The sequence below is a fragment of the Eutrigla gurnardus genome (assembly GCF_963514095.1).
Source record: "Eutrigla gurnardus genome assembly, chromosome: 8".
Taxonomy (NCBI): domain Eukaryota; kingdom Metazoa; phylum Chordata; class Actinopteri; order Perciformes; family Triglidae; genus Eutrigla; species Eutrigla gurnardus.
The window spans coordinates 19,195,005-19,209,176 of NC_139922.1; the positions used below are offsets into that span (position 1 = coordinate 19,195,005).

The 14,172-nt window shown below is 42.1% G+C and overlaps 3 protein-coding genes across 5 annotated transcripts; 2 read left to right on the forward strand and 1 right to left on the reverse strand.

Annotated features, from left to right (window-relative positions):
• Positions 1-225: 225 nt before the first annotated feature.
• slc25a45 (solute carrier family 25 member 45) lies at positions 226-4,607 on the reverse strand. Of its 3 annotated transcripts, none has more exons than XM_084015524.1 (7): positions 4,479-4,607; positions 2,959-3,003; positions 2,818-2,861; positions 2,650-2,721; positions 2,329-2,517; positions 1,365-1,599; positions 226-1,144 (listed from the first exon to the last, which is right to left on the reverse strand). In XM_084015524.1, exons 2-7 carry the CDS (start codon positions 2,993-2,995, stop codon positions 864-866), a joined length of 858 nt encoding a protein of 285 aa, XP_083871650.1. In that variant the 5' UTR covers positions 2,996-3,003; positions 4,479-4,607; the 3' UTR covers positions 226-863. The 3 variants fall into 3 exon arrangements, with proteins under 3 accessions (XP_083871650.1, XP_083871648.1, XP_083871649.1); XM_084015522.1 differs by lacking the exon at positions 4,479-4,607 and adding an exon at positions 3,302-4,193; XM_084015523.1 differs by lacking the exon at positions 4,479-4,607 and adding an exon at positions 3,205-4,193.
• Positions 4,598-8,654, forward strand: mad2l2 (mitotic arrest deficient 2 like 2). Its single transcript, XM_084015525.1, has 8 exons — positions 4,598-4,892; positions 6,229-6,347; positions 6,445-6,516; positions 6,602-6,702; positions 6,823-6,917; positions 7,377-7,450; positions 7,612-7,704; positions 7,824-8,654. The coding sequence occupies exons 1-8, from the start codon at positions 4,853-4,855 to the stop codon at positions 7,860-7,862; spliced, it is 633 nt and encodes a 210-aa protein (XP_083871651.1). The 5' UTR covers positions 4,598-4,852; the 3' UTR covers positions 7,863-8,654.
• A 1,171-nt stretch (positions 8,655-9,825) lies between these two features.
• tmem82 (transmembrane protein 82) lies at positions 9,826-13,842 on the forward strand. Its single transcript, XM_084015451.1, has 6 exons — positions 9,826-10,069; positions 10,181-10,253; positions 10,334-10,526; positions 10,691-11,105; positions 11,300-11,487; positions 11,927-13,842. Exons 1-6 carry the CDS (start codon positions 9,976-9,978, stop codon positions 12,002-12,004), a joined length of 1,041 nt encoding a protein of 346 aa, XP_083871577.1. The 5' UTR covers positions 9,826-9,975; the 3' UTR covers positions 12,005-13,842.
• Positions 13,843-14,172: the final 330 nt, after the last annotated feature.

Sequence of the window (14,172 nt, forward strand, 5' to 3'; positions counted from 1 at the left end):
TTCACCATTTACTCTTGTCCTGGCTCTGTTCTTAGTCTCTACTAACGAGTGAAAAATCTGTCTCTTTTGCTGGAATCCTCCGGTCTGCTCACAGGCTGGTTGATTACTTTATCTATTCTTTGGTTCAGTGTTTCAACACGTTTTTAAAACTCCACAGTGGGGGGGGGGAAGTGTAGCGTCGTTTGATGATTTTCTCTGAATTTGTGTGAGCCTTTTCATACAACACACAGTACCAAGCATATGGAAAGAGGTGACACACAAACTGTTAATTAACATGAGTTGAGTCAACATCCTGGGATTTTCTGAACGCCAAAGGTTGCACATAGTAATGTTCTACCTATTCCTCTACACACTTATTTATTTAGGAGGGAAGTTGACTAGGCCACGGACCTGTAACCAATAATCATCTACATTCTTTGTATTGATTATTTATTAGAAACCATTCACTGTGTCCAGTTGACAGGAATAAAATGCACTGAAATAAAATAAAACCTACAGTGGAAAAACACGTCTCTGTTTGCAACAAAGTTACAATGTTTACATTCATATTTTCTCAAGGGGAGTCGATTTGATGTCCATAAACATGAGCAGCTTGACCATGATATCCTCCTTCAAAGTGGTTCAAGTCAAAGGAACAAAGTGTGTTCAGGTTTTCTTTCACTGGCTACATGAGAGTTGACCTATTTCACACAGACTTTCCAGTTTTTCAATACTCATCCGACTGCTTGACCCGATGAGTTCAGTAACCCGGAGAATATCAGGTCAACAGTCAAATTGTGTTTGTATATTCAAATCTCCACACCACAGGGAGGTATTTTAATTTGCATGGCAAGGAGTGTATCTTTTCACCATCAAGAGTGACGTCATCTGGTCGGTGGACAGAAAATCCTCATCAGACTCTCGTAGCTGAGGAACGTGACGGCGTTAACGGGGAAGGCCCTCAGGCTGTTCAGTAGAAGGCCTTTGAAAAAAACCCTCACTCCCTCCTCTCTGAAGCTTACTCTCATGCAATGGAGTACCCCTCTGTACTCCCGCCCACCAGCCCCTGACATCTGGAGCCGGGCTTTAACCACGTCCATGGGCGTGGCAAAGGCCCAGGTCACCACGCCCGCCATGCCGCCTGCCATCATTATTGCAAACGTACCTGAGGACAAATAGGTTTAGTGAATAATGTAAATCTTTGAAGGCATGCCTGTACTGTCAAAATGACTTAAGATTAAAATAAACTGTGCTGAAGTGCTGAATCAAATAAATATTTAAAATAATTTTTTCATTTATTATTTGTAAAATGTCCTCCATTATTTGTCCTGACCGAAATGACCTCATATCTCACATGTAATGTTGCTGTTCACTCTGAAACTGACCTGGCTCTTTGCCGTTCTCGGTCAGAGCTTTTCGTGTGACTTCGTAAGGCAGAAAGTAGAGTCCATAGCAGGGTATGTCCCTCAGGGCGAGGGCCAGCCCTCCTCTGAACAGACCCTTGGGTCCCTCCTCCTTCAAGATGACGGCAACGCAATGAATCGGTCCACGGCATCGGTCAGCAGTTGCTTGACCCTGCAGACGCACCTTCACCAGGTCAACGGGTGCACAGACACACACCTGAAAGCAGTTCAAGTTAAAGCGTTAGTCCACCCAAATTATGCAAGTGTTTAAGTGTTTGTTTGTTAACTGGTTCCACCAGTTCCATCCACAACCAGGGGCTAGAAGCCACAATACACATTACATCTCTGTCAGGAAGTGTTCAGAGTCTAACTCATGACTCTAAATCCTCTACGATGGTCAAACAAGCACCTTATTTCATGCAAACGGTATTTGTTCCTCCTGCTTTTGTATTTTTATGTAGGATTCTACCAGTGTAGACCATATCGACCATTCACTGGGCACAAAGTCAATGACAAGGTTTGGCAACTATTTCATTATACCTCAGCCTTTACTTGGGCCCAAGCATCGACTAAATTACCACCTGAACACAGGAAATGCCTTGATGAACATGGCTGATTGCCACATGGTTTATATTCATGAACCTTGGCCTCTCCTCAGTCACCTGCTGGTCACATTCTTGACCCTGTTCTTTAGTTTTATGGGATGTAATGAGCGTTTGAAACCTCCAGGGGCCAGTAGCATTTTACACTCTTTTTTTCACAATTCGCCTTGGTGTGGGGAACGCAGAGACTTAATTAAACTAGACAGAATTTGTTGTGACTCCCTGATAATGGTCCATTTCATAGCACTTGTGGTCCTGTGGAACACTAATAGCCATTGTGCCAGACAGTAACGGTCCTATTAAGGTGCTTTGGATTGAACCCGGTGAACAGAAGGTGTTCTTACCTGCATCAGGCCTGAGAAGCAGCCGGCAGTGAAGATCTGTGCGGACGAGGCCGGTTTGCCATGATCTCGGTCACTGTGCTGAGACTGAGTGAGGTAATCTAAGGCATTACTGTAAGAGCCAAAGACAACAGAGTTGGTGATGCCCGTGGTCAGCACCGGAAATGCCATGCCCTTGAAGAATCCATGGAGCTAATATAATAAAAGGCACAATAAACGGATTTTAAAAAAGAATGCATCAATACTTTCTGTCACTTGTTTTCTGGCTGAGACTGGGGCTATTTGTGCAGTGATGAAAAAAATGTATGAGGACATCACACCTACCCCTTCATTGGAATATGTTTTAGACACACAGTGAAATATCCCTTTATACAGAGACTGGGCCTGCAGACGCACCTACAAAGTAAATATGAGGTGTCAGGGGAAACAAGTTTCATGTTTTTCTTTTTTTTTCTTTTTTTACAAATTGCGTATAAATATAGATCATGCAACCTTGACGGTGTCCAATGGATGTCCAATTGCCAGTCCCAATGCACCTACAATTACCATCAAGGATATGTTATTTCTCCACGCAAATGCTGTATTCAATCAACTTCTCTGCTATGGAACAAATAAAAATATAGTTTTTCTTACCAGAAATACTCCCAGCTAGGAATTCCAAAAAAGGCATTTCACAATCTGCAAACGACATGTGTGAAACGTTATAAAGATAACAACCCGAGGACACTGCTTTACAGCTGCTATAAAAAAAATATAATATTTTTTTTAAATGTTAAATGAGTACGTTTCATCTTTTCACAACTCTTGATTTGAATTTAAGGTAAACGTTAGTGTCCACTGTTAGCCGGTGCACCTGAGTTAGCTTAACACATAACTTACATGTCGCGTGCAAAAAAACGTTGGATAAAATTCATAGTTAACACACAGTGTTCAAGCAGCTTTATCTTGCAAAACGAGTATAGTTTACGGTCTCTACCTTTCGTAAGCGTCACCTCATTCTGAGAATACCGGTATCTCCGGAACCCTGCCCAAAGTAAAGCACATCACCGTTGCGCTGCATCTGCGGACCCTTCTCCAACACGTCCAAGAGCCACAGTCGCTAAGCAACCGACATTAATGAAGCCATTTCCTGTTTGACGCCGCTGCATTTCAAAATAAACGCCGCCTCGGTGCATAAACAAAAAGCAGTAAAATAGCTGAACTAGCCTATATAATGTTTGCATGGTAATTTATAAGCAAATTATAAAACATGGTTTCTTTATGCATATTTCTATCTTTGTTTCCACAAAAAAAATTGAAAAGCTCAGAATACAAAATATGCATCATGTACGCACTTTAATCTGAGTAACAGAGCTCAAACTTACAGTAAAGTAAAAAAAAAATGAAGTCTCACAACATGGAAATTATCAAGTTAAGTAGCCTATAATATACTATGTACAATGTAAGATATTAATATATCCAGTTCTTCATTTAATATTAAAATAGTGCTCAATTTCACAAGGCGTGTGGCATGCTCTCAGTAGGATATTTTACAGAAAACCACTTGTAGAGTGAGAGGTTCCACACGCTGATAATGTTTTGAAAGGACTTAGACTACTTATCCATTTAACATTATGTATTTAGTAAATACATAATGTTAAATGGATAAGTAGTCTTTAAGTAGGTTAAATAGTAAATACTATTTACTATTTAATTTACTATGTAAATACAATTTACTATTTAACCACCTTACTTTAACCACTCAGTCTTCCAGTTGTGTGCGTGTGTAATTTTATGTTGAAATTGAACTTGCATGGTTTCCGCTAGTAATCTGGCATATTTTGATCATTTGGGTTTTGTTAATGCATATGGCCAGGGTGTTTTTTTTTCAAATGATGGCTGTTCAACCTCAGCTCCTATAATAGGTCTATAAAAAACTGTGTTGTCAAAATAAGGCCATTCAGGCAAAAATGTCCTAATTGAAAAGCCATAAAACCACAAATTTAAAATGTATTTTTTTGTATTAATTAATATTTGGTGGTTATAATATTAATATATTATTTGATTACATTTTTGTCCTCATACATATGGGCAACTTTTAAAAAAATCTTATCAGCTGCTCGTTGGTTTCTAGCTTTTCACATCAAGTGTTCTAACAGGTTAAAATAACCTACCTTTAGAGAAATGTATAGCCAGGCAACGTCATCACTAGTGGACGGTGAGCAACTTGTAAACAAATCGTGACGTCAACATAATGCGCGACCAAGCTCGGTATACGGTTTTGTAAACGGAGGTAAAGCCGCGTTCGCGCTGTGGAAATAATGGTTTTGAAGTATACCTCAGCTGGTTTCTATTTGTTTCCGTAAACCTTTTTTTTTAAACTGACATTTTTCTCCTCCCATCCCATCGGTTGTCATCACCGAGCCAGGCGGCGACAAAAGGAGGACATTAACCGAAAAACAGCCTCGCGATAATGGACGCGTGACAGACCGCCGCTTAGCTAACGCTAGCTAGCTGTAAACAAATAGGCGTTCTTTGAATATAAAACATGACAACTTTAACAAGGCAAGACCTCAATTTTGGACAAGGTAAGACAAACTCATGCATGAAACGGTCGCTCACACGTCCCCGCTTTGTAGAAACGGTGACGCAACAAAAATTCACGCGAATATATATACACTCGCCGTTAACTAGGGATGTGACGCTCGAAGCTGATGTTTCGAAACAGTGTCGAGCTTCCGGAACGCAAGTGTTTCGGACAGTGTTTCGAAATGTGGTTCAAAACGCCCTTGTCACGTGACCACAGGCTTCGTAGTGTTTCATTCAGGTGTCAATCTGTTTTCCACAGGTGGCGCTTGCCGCGCGAGGCAATTGCCTAATTAAACAGCTGGTTAATCTAAAACACAAAGCCCCAGAATCAGTGGTGTGGTGGAGGGTATACGCAGGTATACGGGGTATACCCACTTCTTTTTCTGGTGGTTTACAGTATACCCACCTATCAGCCAGAAAGCCATTGGAATATATGGGAGAGTATACCCACTTCCTCCTCTGTAACCTACCCATCTACCTAGCAGTACACCCACCTCATCAACTACCACTACACCACTGCCCAGAATGCTTAAAAGCCACTCAAACACATCTCATCTTTGTGGGTTTTTGTGAGGAGAGAGATTTTGAGAGATATTGAGAGTTAGTAGAGCGATTTTGAGAGATATAGTGACATAGCGACAGCAATTTGGTGTATTCTTGCAATTGATAGTAAAGTTAGTGATATAGATTAATTGACAGGCTAGAGACAGACAGAAAATGTATCTTGACATACAAAAAATGTGTTTTTATGTGTCCATGTTGAACCTGATTAGCATAGCCTAACTTTCCCAATTCGTTTATCCTTTCCCTACAACATGTTCTCAAGAAAAAGCCTGGGCCATCAGCCTACATTTTAAAACAGAATCATGTAGGCTACTATGAACCTGAAATAACAAAACATCTGGCAAATTTCGATTTAAAAAAATTCTATTTACAAACAGTGTTGGTGGCACTTCTTGGGAACTTCCGGGTGTACGACGCGATTGTTCACCATTAGGTCACGTTACTTTTCGCGGTTGGGCTGACTACCTGACAGCTATTCTCTGTCTGAACCAGTTGAGTTTCACAGTCAAATTGTCATGTTAGCAAAACTGGCCACTAGATGTCACCATGGAGAACCAGGTTTCGGATTGTTTCGAAACCTCGACACAATTCCGGCGCAATTGCTTCGAACGCTTCGCTGTTTCACAAAGCCTCGTTCTGCCCATCCCTACCGTTGACATAGGGAGGCTGGTTTATGAGTATGGAATACTTGCAGTGAGTTTGCTTTTGTGCTAGAACAATGATACCTGAACTGCACACAGACCTAATTACCAGTTGATTCCTCTTTTTCAGTGGTTGCTGACATCCTGTGCGAGTTCCTGGAGGTCGCTATTCATCTCATCCTGTATGTCCGCGAAGTTTATCCCTCGGGGATATTTCAGAAGAGGAAGAAATACAATGTACCTGTACAGGTACACATGAATATATGTGCGATTGCTGTTCAAGGAAGGCGTACCTTTGTGTATCTACCAATATTGGATCTTCAGTTTTTGGTGTGTTTGTTTCCAGATGTCATGTCACCCAGAGCTGAATCAGTATATTCAAGATACACTTCATTGTGTAAAGCCACTCATTGAGAAGGTAAGTCATGACACGATAGGTTGATTTTAGAAAACACCTCTCATCTACGTGCATGCACCGCTGAAGTCTTTCATTTACCTCCCAGAATGATGCCGAGAAGGTGGCGGTGGTCATCATGGACAAAGAGCATCATCCAGTAGAGAGATTTGTGTTTGAGATTTCCCAACCTCCACTACTGTCCATCAGGTTTTTCCCCTTCCTCTTCTCTTAAAAAAACCCCATCAGTAGTGAGTGTAAACAACATGCTTATTTTGTGATACTTTTCAGGGTGATCGTGGTCACTAACTGTCGGTGTTGTCGTTACAGCTCAGACACATTACTGGCACACGTGGAGCAGCTGCTGAGGGCGTTCATCCTGAAGATCAGTGTGTGTGATGCTGTTTTAAATAATAACCCACCAGGTAACAACGAGATTTTGGAATACATTCTCTTCAATATTCAGTTGACTCTTTGTGATGCATGGTTGCAACTAAAGTTTTATTTAGACAGTGGATACTAATTAAAATAGTTTCCATTCTCTGTATGGAAAGTTATTACACCAGATTAACAAATTAAACAAAATCCTAGAAATAATGGACATTTTATTTACAGTGTTAAAGTGAATGTTAAATATTGGCTGTGGTTGGAATGAAGGATTTGGGATTTGGGTATAACCCGAGGGAACGAGAAGCCTGTGAGGTGTTCAGGTTCTTTCTCAGACAGAAGGTCTTCAGTCTGATTGGTCAAGCACACAAGGAAGTCAGCAAGTCCAGGGACGGGAGAATCAAGCTTTTGATGACAATGACGTTATATGATGCACGAATGATATTCTGGTGGGAATACAAATCATAAACATATTTGCGACCTGTTGTCTGTCACAGGCTGTTCGTTTACCGTACTGGTACATACCAGGGATGCTGCTACACGCAACATGGAGAAGGTTCAAGTCATCAAGGTGAGCTTTTATAACACTGTAAACCTACAGATTAACCCACGGTGTGTGGCTACTAATACTGACTTTACTTACTAAACAGGCTTAGGTAGTATTTCATCAGCTCAAATAATCAAACTGCTACATACATGTGTGGTGTCACATTCGTGCATTTCCATCTTTAGGATTTTCCATGGATAGTTGCTGATGAGCAGGAGGTCCACATGCAGGAGCCTAGACTCATCCCACTGAAGACCATGACATCTGACATAGTAAAGGTGAGAAACATCCAGCTCATGTATCCGTGGACAAAAACATATTATGTTGTCAACATAATCATTTAGTCGTCTAATCAATCGCCATTTTGCCATTTTTGATTGTTCTCTGTCTTAAACAGATGCAACTCTATGTGGAAGAGAGAGCCCAGAAAACGTAGGCCTGTGACATCGGTGTTCCCTTCAGCAGTCCAAAAGAAACATGAGTTTTTGTTGAACACGTGAGATCATCAAGAAAGAGTGGGGGAGGCTGTTTGGGACACATGATGCTGTAGCTGGCGTTGGAAGAGCCGGACAAGCACGCTGACATTTCATTACAAGCTGTCCGCTTTGGGTTTGACCGCATGCCACACAAATAAGCATGAATATGGTTGTTATTTTGTTGCCATATTTTGTGTTTAGTTGCTTTCCATGCAGATCTGTGATATAACATTGTGATCCGAATGTAGCTGTTGCACCATGACATTAAAAATCCCAGGTTCAACGGAATAGATCAGTATATCAATACTGGATATCAACTCAAATATCTACCACCAGCATTTTCTACAAACCACAACTATCAGTTTAACCTTTCACTGTGTTGTATGTTCTCTGTAAATATATATATTCACTGTTTCCCTTTGTGGGGAAATTGTTTTGCTCATGCTCCCTAGAGGTGGTCTCTTCACCTCCGCAGGGAGGTCAGAGGTTAGATCACCTTGTTTCACCCACTATAATGTCACAGTGAGGCATAGCAGGTCTTTGCACGGTGTCTGCAGTATTACCGGTCAGGGATGCAGTGTGGTGAGCGGGTTCCTATGGAGTAAAAGGGTGTGTTTTCCCGTGCAATCAGCGATTATATTCACCTCCATTCTCATGTGACAAATTCAAAGTTTCGATGTTGTGATAAAGGAACAGTTTGTACTGTTGAGAACTATGTGAAAAAAATATTAAAGTCTAATAAAAAATTTTTTAAAGCACCACCACGATATATCTCTTTCTTAATGACGTCCAAATAACTGTCTCGTGTTTAAAGATGGGTCGTTAGACGACAGCTAATGTTTTCACAGATCTATCAAATTCATCAGAGCACATCAAACTGCTCTACAGTGATCCTATGAGGTCAAAGTCACTGCATTATCTTATCTTTTCTTTAAATAGCAGGCGTCACAAGTCATTTCCATAATATTTATTTTATAGGTGCCATCGTTTTTCTACAGTTGCTTGATGGACATTCAAGCAGAATGGGAATTAGGTGTCAGGTTTCGTTTGAGTTGAACACTCAGGAGAAAATGTGAGTCACATCAGATATTATTGTTCCAGTGTTTGTATTATCTGTTACACCAATGTCGGATTAAGGGGTAAACGGTGTCTCTGAGGCTCGGGGCTTTACAGGCATCCGTGGGCCCTAAAGTAACAGAGGAAGAGTGGAGTCAGCGCTTGTGTTGTTTCTGCTGCCCTTTGGTCGCTGGTGAAGCCTCTCAGTTCATTAATATGAATGTTTTAACACTGCTGCCTCCTCATGGCCTTGCATTATGACTCAGAATGCTCTGAACGCCCGCTACGCGTCTCCTGATTCCTTGATACAATATTTTTTTACTCTTATTACGTAACACGTTCACATTTTTTCATAGGATGAGGCAATGCAGTACATTTCGAGGTAACATTCAGTTTGCTTCAGCTCAAAAGAAATGTACCATCATAAAAATTCTCCGAACTTCAAACTGTATTTGTATTTAACTTATGGTCTCTCTTACCTAGAAATGGGATCCCTCATGTGTTGGAGGTTTCTCCCTTTTTTCCCTCTTGTTTATGTGGTAAAATTCAATAAATGTCTCTTATCCAAATCAAATATCTAATAATTTACAGATTATCCGGCCTATTGGAATTTCAAGGGATACATTTGTATATTGCTCTATTGTTTTAAAATGAGATTAAGAAGTCCTCGTCGGAGCAGTGCTTGCATTGTAACTAACACCTGCCAGCATCCGTGTAAAGTATTTTCGATTGCACAATAACCTCTTTTTTCTTTGTCATGAAGCTGGCAGGCTGCTGAGCGCCTCGGCTCCACCGGCACTCCTGGTGACCTTTGGTACAGGACACATAACAAGCTTCAACATGAGCAAAGCTCAATGCTGAGGCAACCGAAATAAACAGAAGAGCTGAGCTGATAGACCACGTTTATTTAACCCCATTCTGGAATATCCACTAAACAAAACATGGTTCCTGGGTGTTTTGTTGCTGTTGACGCACGTTCGTAAAACCTGTGACATTTAAAAGTCAAAGGTTAGTACAATGTTATCCTTCATCACGTCGCTCATTCCGACTTCCTACTTCATACCAGAGTGGTTGACCCCCGATACAAATCCGCTGGATAGTTTACTTCAAGGTGAGCTCCTCATCCGTTGTTTTCCCCTGACATCCATATAGCTACAGTTTCTAAACTGTGATGCTGGTTGGAGTTTGATATTGGTTGAATTCAGTCTTGTGTGACCTGCAGGGCTGGTAGGTGCATGTGGGATCTCTGTGCTGTGCTCATTGATAAGACTGCACTCGTTTCTGGAGGAGGAGAGGTGAGGAAATTGCCCCCGAATAGATCTGTGCATGAAGATGAATGTGGTTGTGACTTGATTTGTTTCTCAACAACCCACAGTTGGAGTGAAAGAAATGATAAAGACACACCAAGCCAGGGGACACCCAGTCATCACAGGAGAACAAACCTCGCTGGGACTCTCCAGTTCTTCTTATTGACTGGGATGCTGGCTCTAGTGGGCTCCCGAGTCGCCTCCCTGGTGGTACTGGAGTTTTGTCTCCGAGTCATCTCTGGATTGATTACAGCGGGACCAGTAAGAAACCCCAATATGAGATAACAAATATCCCTGATACTCAACCATATCACCTGATTTGTTACATTTCTGCAATTCATCACATCACCGTGACTCATAACATCGATCATAACAATCAGCCATCATCTGTGTTTGATTCATTCATGTTCCCTTCGTTTCCCCAGGAGTTCAGGAAATCTGTGCAGCAGCTGTTAGTTCAAAGCCAGTTCTCCCTCGGCTGTGCCCTCAGCTGCAGTTTGCACTTCCTCCACGAGGGGGCGTCCCAACGCTGGCTATGCCTGCTGCTGGCGGCGGCGCTCAGCTGGTTCCTGGCTCGGCAGGCCACGCGGCTGCTGCACCACGTCCTGGCTCTGTACAAGCTCCACAGCTCGCAGCGCTACTGCGGCATTTGCATCGGCCTCCTCACATCTGGCCGCTGCCTGCTGCCCATGCTGTGCAGGACTATGGTCATTACCTTCTCTGTGGCCGTGCTGGCCGCCGTAGCGATCATCAATCGACACTTCCTCTCCGCTACGGAGGCCCTCAGGTTCTGGACACCGCTGACCATCTGCTACACACTGTTGATTGTGTACATGCAGGGTGAGAAGCGTGTAAAAATGAGACCCTCTGGCCAAGACCTTCAATAACAACGGCCTTTAACAGTGTGATGAGAATAAAAAATAATCATGAATGCATCACATCTTTCTGGTCTGAACACACATCCATGATTCATTAGAGAGTTCTGATCTAATCCACCAAACGTTCCCCTTTAATAGTGCGTTTTGTTTCTGCAGAGGAGCAGCACCGCCTCCCCGGCAGCCAGGCCGTCCTGAACACAGTGGTGGTGCGCCTCGGCGGTTTGACGGTCCTGATGCTGACTGTTGGACGCTGGGCCGACGTGCTCCACATCCTAATGTGTTTCCTGGGTGAGGCCAGCTGTCTAATCCCCAGCAAGGATCTGCTGGATGCGGCATCCTCACAGGTCAGCGAGTCTCCCTGGAAGCAGCACACGGGACTGAAAGCGCTTTCTCTGTCCATCGGGACCCCAAAAACTGGAGCAGAATATCAATGTGTTCATTAGACTGGCTCCCGAGATGAGACTGAACTTCTCAAACTTGTATTCCCGGTGAAATATAAGATCCCCAAGACAGATTCAGGTCAAAGTCTGTGACTCAGAATACTGAGCCTACTTCTCCTTTCACTGAGCTAGACCCAACTGTTCAGTTTAAAAAAACAAACAGAAAATGGGTTGAATATATTCAGCAAATAAAAAAGCTGATAGTGGGATTAACCTTAAATACATGAGTTAAACAATACATGCATGGAGCCACACAACAATATGTACAACATAATATTGCTGGTATTGTTAAAATGTATAGTATTATGTGAGTAACGATGAATTCTCTGTCATACTTGTACAGGATGAAGATTACATGCAGCACGTAAAAAGAGAGCAGCAACGACGACGACAGACCCAAGAGAAGGAGCATCAGAGATAGTCACTTTTAAAATATATGGCACTTTCTTTTTAATAACGCTACTTAAACAATGCATTGTATTTAGAATGCAATATTTTTTTTCATTTACAAAAACTCAAAGAGGCATGTTATGGTACTGTGTATTTTTTATTAAAAAAACATCTTTAATTGAAATAATAATAAAACCCATAGTTGAATCCGTCTCATGTATCTTAGCCTATCAAACAAACCTATTATAATGCTGACTTTCAGTTCTTTGACACTAACCCAGGTGACCAACATGCAGTTGTTATTCTGGGAGTCTGGGTGACATCTTGGATGAATTATTGCCCTAATCTCATGAGGGATTTTGGCAGGCCATTGTCTCTGAGAGTCTGGGGGCGTAGCAACCCTTTTCACGGCCTTCTAACAGCTGAGGCTCAAAACAAACCAGCTTTACAATCATGTTATGTTGCTATAATCAAACCCAGCTGAGCCTCATTATCCCGCTAACTGGTGTGATTTAAGGAGGCTCAGTAATTGATGTTGTCCCCCCCCCCCCCCCTTTTGCCAGTCAGAACCATTTTCTCTTTACCTTTAAATAGCCCATTACACATTTGACAAAAATACACGTAAAACGCATATAATGTAGTCACATTATGAATATCAGAAGGGGTCATATGTCATGAGACTCGTCACACAGACAGCTCAAATCTGGGTTTTACCTTAAACCGGACACGTATCGGTTTGAATTCGACCACAAAACAATGATTTAACAATCAAAATAGCCGCAGCTCTCCAGTTAAACATTAACTGACGGCTAAGAAACGCAGACATAAACACCACCACGAACAGCTTAGACAATGGGTAAGATTTTTTTTTTTTTACATTTTTATTTTATTATAGTTAACGCAAATTCCGCACAGCCATTAGGGCTATAAAAAAAGAAATCACTCCGCTTTAGACCCGTCTCTCGCCGGCGTCTACTCGTAAAGAAAAGGCAAAATGGCTGACGACAACGTTGGTGCTGTAAAGTCACACAAAATGGCGTTAGACAAAGAAAAGGACAGCTTTTGCTCGGGTATTAGCTTACTCCACGCACTTGCGAGACGAGTCAATAACTCCGTTAAAGGCAGGTTGTCATTCGGTCGCCACATTCACTTTGAAGAGATTTGATACTTTGTTTTAATCGCCTTGTCGAGTCTTTTGCTACATTTGTCTAGGCGACGTTCAAGAATGGCTTGTTGTGACCACTTATACGCTTTTCTGACACCCACATCAAATTAAATCCACAATGACGTCGGTATTTGCCCACTAGGTGTCTTTTATTGAGGTGTGGACTTGACAAGAGACATATTCCACGAGAGGGCTTTTGTTTTATCAGTCCCGCCATTCCTTGTCAAAAAACCCACAAAAAGACGTGTGAAATTACAGTGGGTATATTAGCCTGACGGTCCAGTTCCCCCAAAATAATCCAGGTCTGAGAATCACTGAAGAGGAAATTTAGTTTTGGTGTCTAGTCGATCCACCAAAATAGGAAATTGTACTCCCATGGTTTTATTAGATTGTTTTTAACTGAATAAAGTTCCACATCCGACACGGAGAGGTTCTCCATGCGCATCCGCATATGGTGAAGATGCCCATTGAAATGACCGAATGCTTGTTCTGGGCTCCTCGGGAGGTTTCCAGACTTTTCCGTTCTCCTCTGATAGGCACGCCGGACGCATGCGCACTACAGCCGTGGCCATCCCTTGTTACCGCATTTCGACGCAGGCGCAGTCCCCACCTTTCGCATGCGTGCTTAATATAGTAACAAAAGCAGAATAACGCCGTGGTGTAGTAACAGAGCTTTCCTGCACCCTGACTTTAATCCAGTCATCATTTTCTGTGAGTTTATCGTTACTTTCGGCTCCACTGTGACTAAGCTTCATGGGCGAAATTAGAAAATGACCTGAAAGTCAGGTCAACAGGTCATTAACAGGTGTTGACCCCCTCCAGATTAGGTTGACATAGTTTTTAAAGTAAACAAGCATCATAAAATAGAGATAGTCTTTCATGGGAAAACAGGTTAAAAAAATGGTGCCACTTTTATTTACCCCTTATCAACGTTTATCACCACTGGTCTCTTGTACCTTTGGACACAGGTCGAATTGCTCGTGTTACTTATTAGCTTAAAGCACAGCTCAGGCAGGTCAAAGTTTTTGGCCTCC

What these genes read in the sequence shown, in the direction of transcription:
- slc25a45 (XM_084015524.1), bottom strand. Translation starts at nt 2,995, where the DNA reads ATGCCTTTTTTGGAATTCCTAGCTGGGAGTATTTCTG. An exon ending in ATCCATTGGACACCGTCAAG is followed by an intron (nt 2,722 to 2,817) that starts GTTGCATGATCT and finishes TTTACTTTGTAG; the next exon opens with GTGCGTCTGCAGGCCCAGTC. An exon ending in CGAGAACGGCAAAGAGCCAG is followed by an intron (nt 1,145 to 1,364) that starts GTCAGTTTCAGA and finishes ATTTGTCCTCAG; the next exon opens with GTACGTTTGCAATAATGATG.
- mad2l2 (XM_084015525.1), top strand. Translation starts at nt 4,853, where the DNA reads ATGACAACTTTAACAAGGCAAGACCTCAATTTTGGACAAG. An exon ending in AATACAATGTACCTGTACAG is followed by an intron (nt 6,348 to 6,444) that starts GTACACATGAAT and finishes GTTTGTTTCCAG; the next exon opens with ATGTCATGTCACCCAGAGCT. An exon ending in TTTAAATAATAACCCACCAG is followed by an intron (nt 6,918 to 7,376) that starts GTAACAACGAGA and finishes TGTCTGTCACAG; the next exon opens with GCTGTTCGTTTACCGTACTG.
- tmem82 (XM_084015451.1), top strand. Translation starts at nt 9,976, where the DNA reads ATGTTATCCTTCATCACGTCGCTCATTCCGACTTCCTACTTCATACCA. An exon ending in GCTGGATAGTTTACTTCAAG is followed by an intron (nt 10,070 to 10,180) that starts GTGAGCTCCTCA and finishes TGTGACCTGCAG; the next exon opens with GGCTGGTAGGTGCATGTGGG. An exon ending in GTTGATTGTGTACATGCAGG is followed by an intron (nt 11,106 to 11,299) that starts GTGAGAAGCGTG and finishes TTGTTTCTGCAG; the next exon opens with AGGAGCAGCACCGCCTCCCC.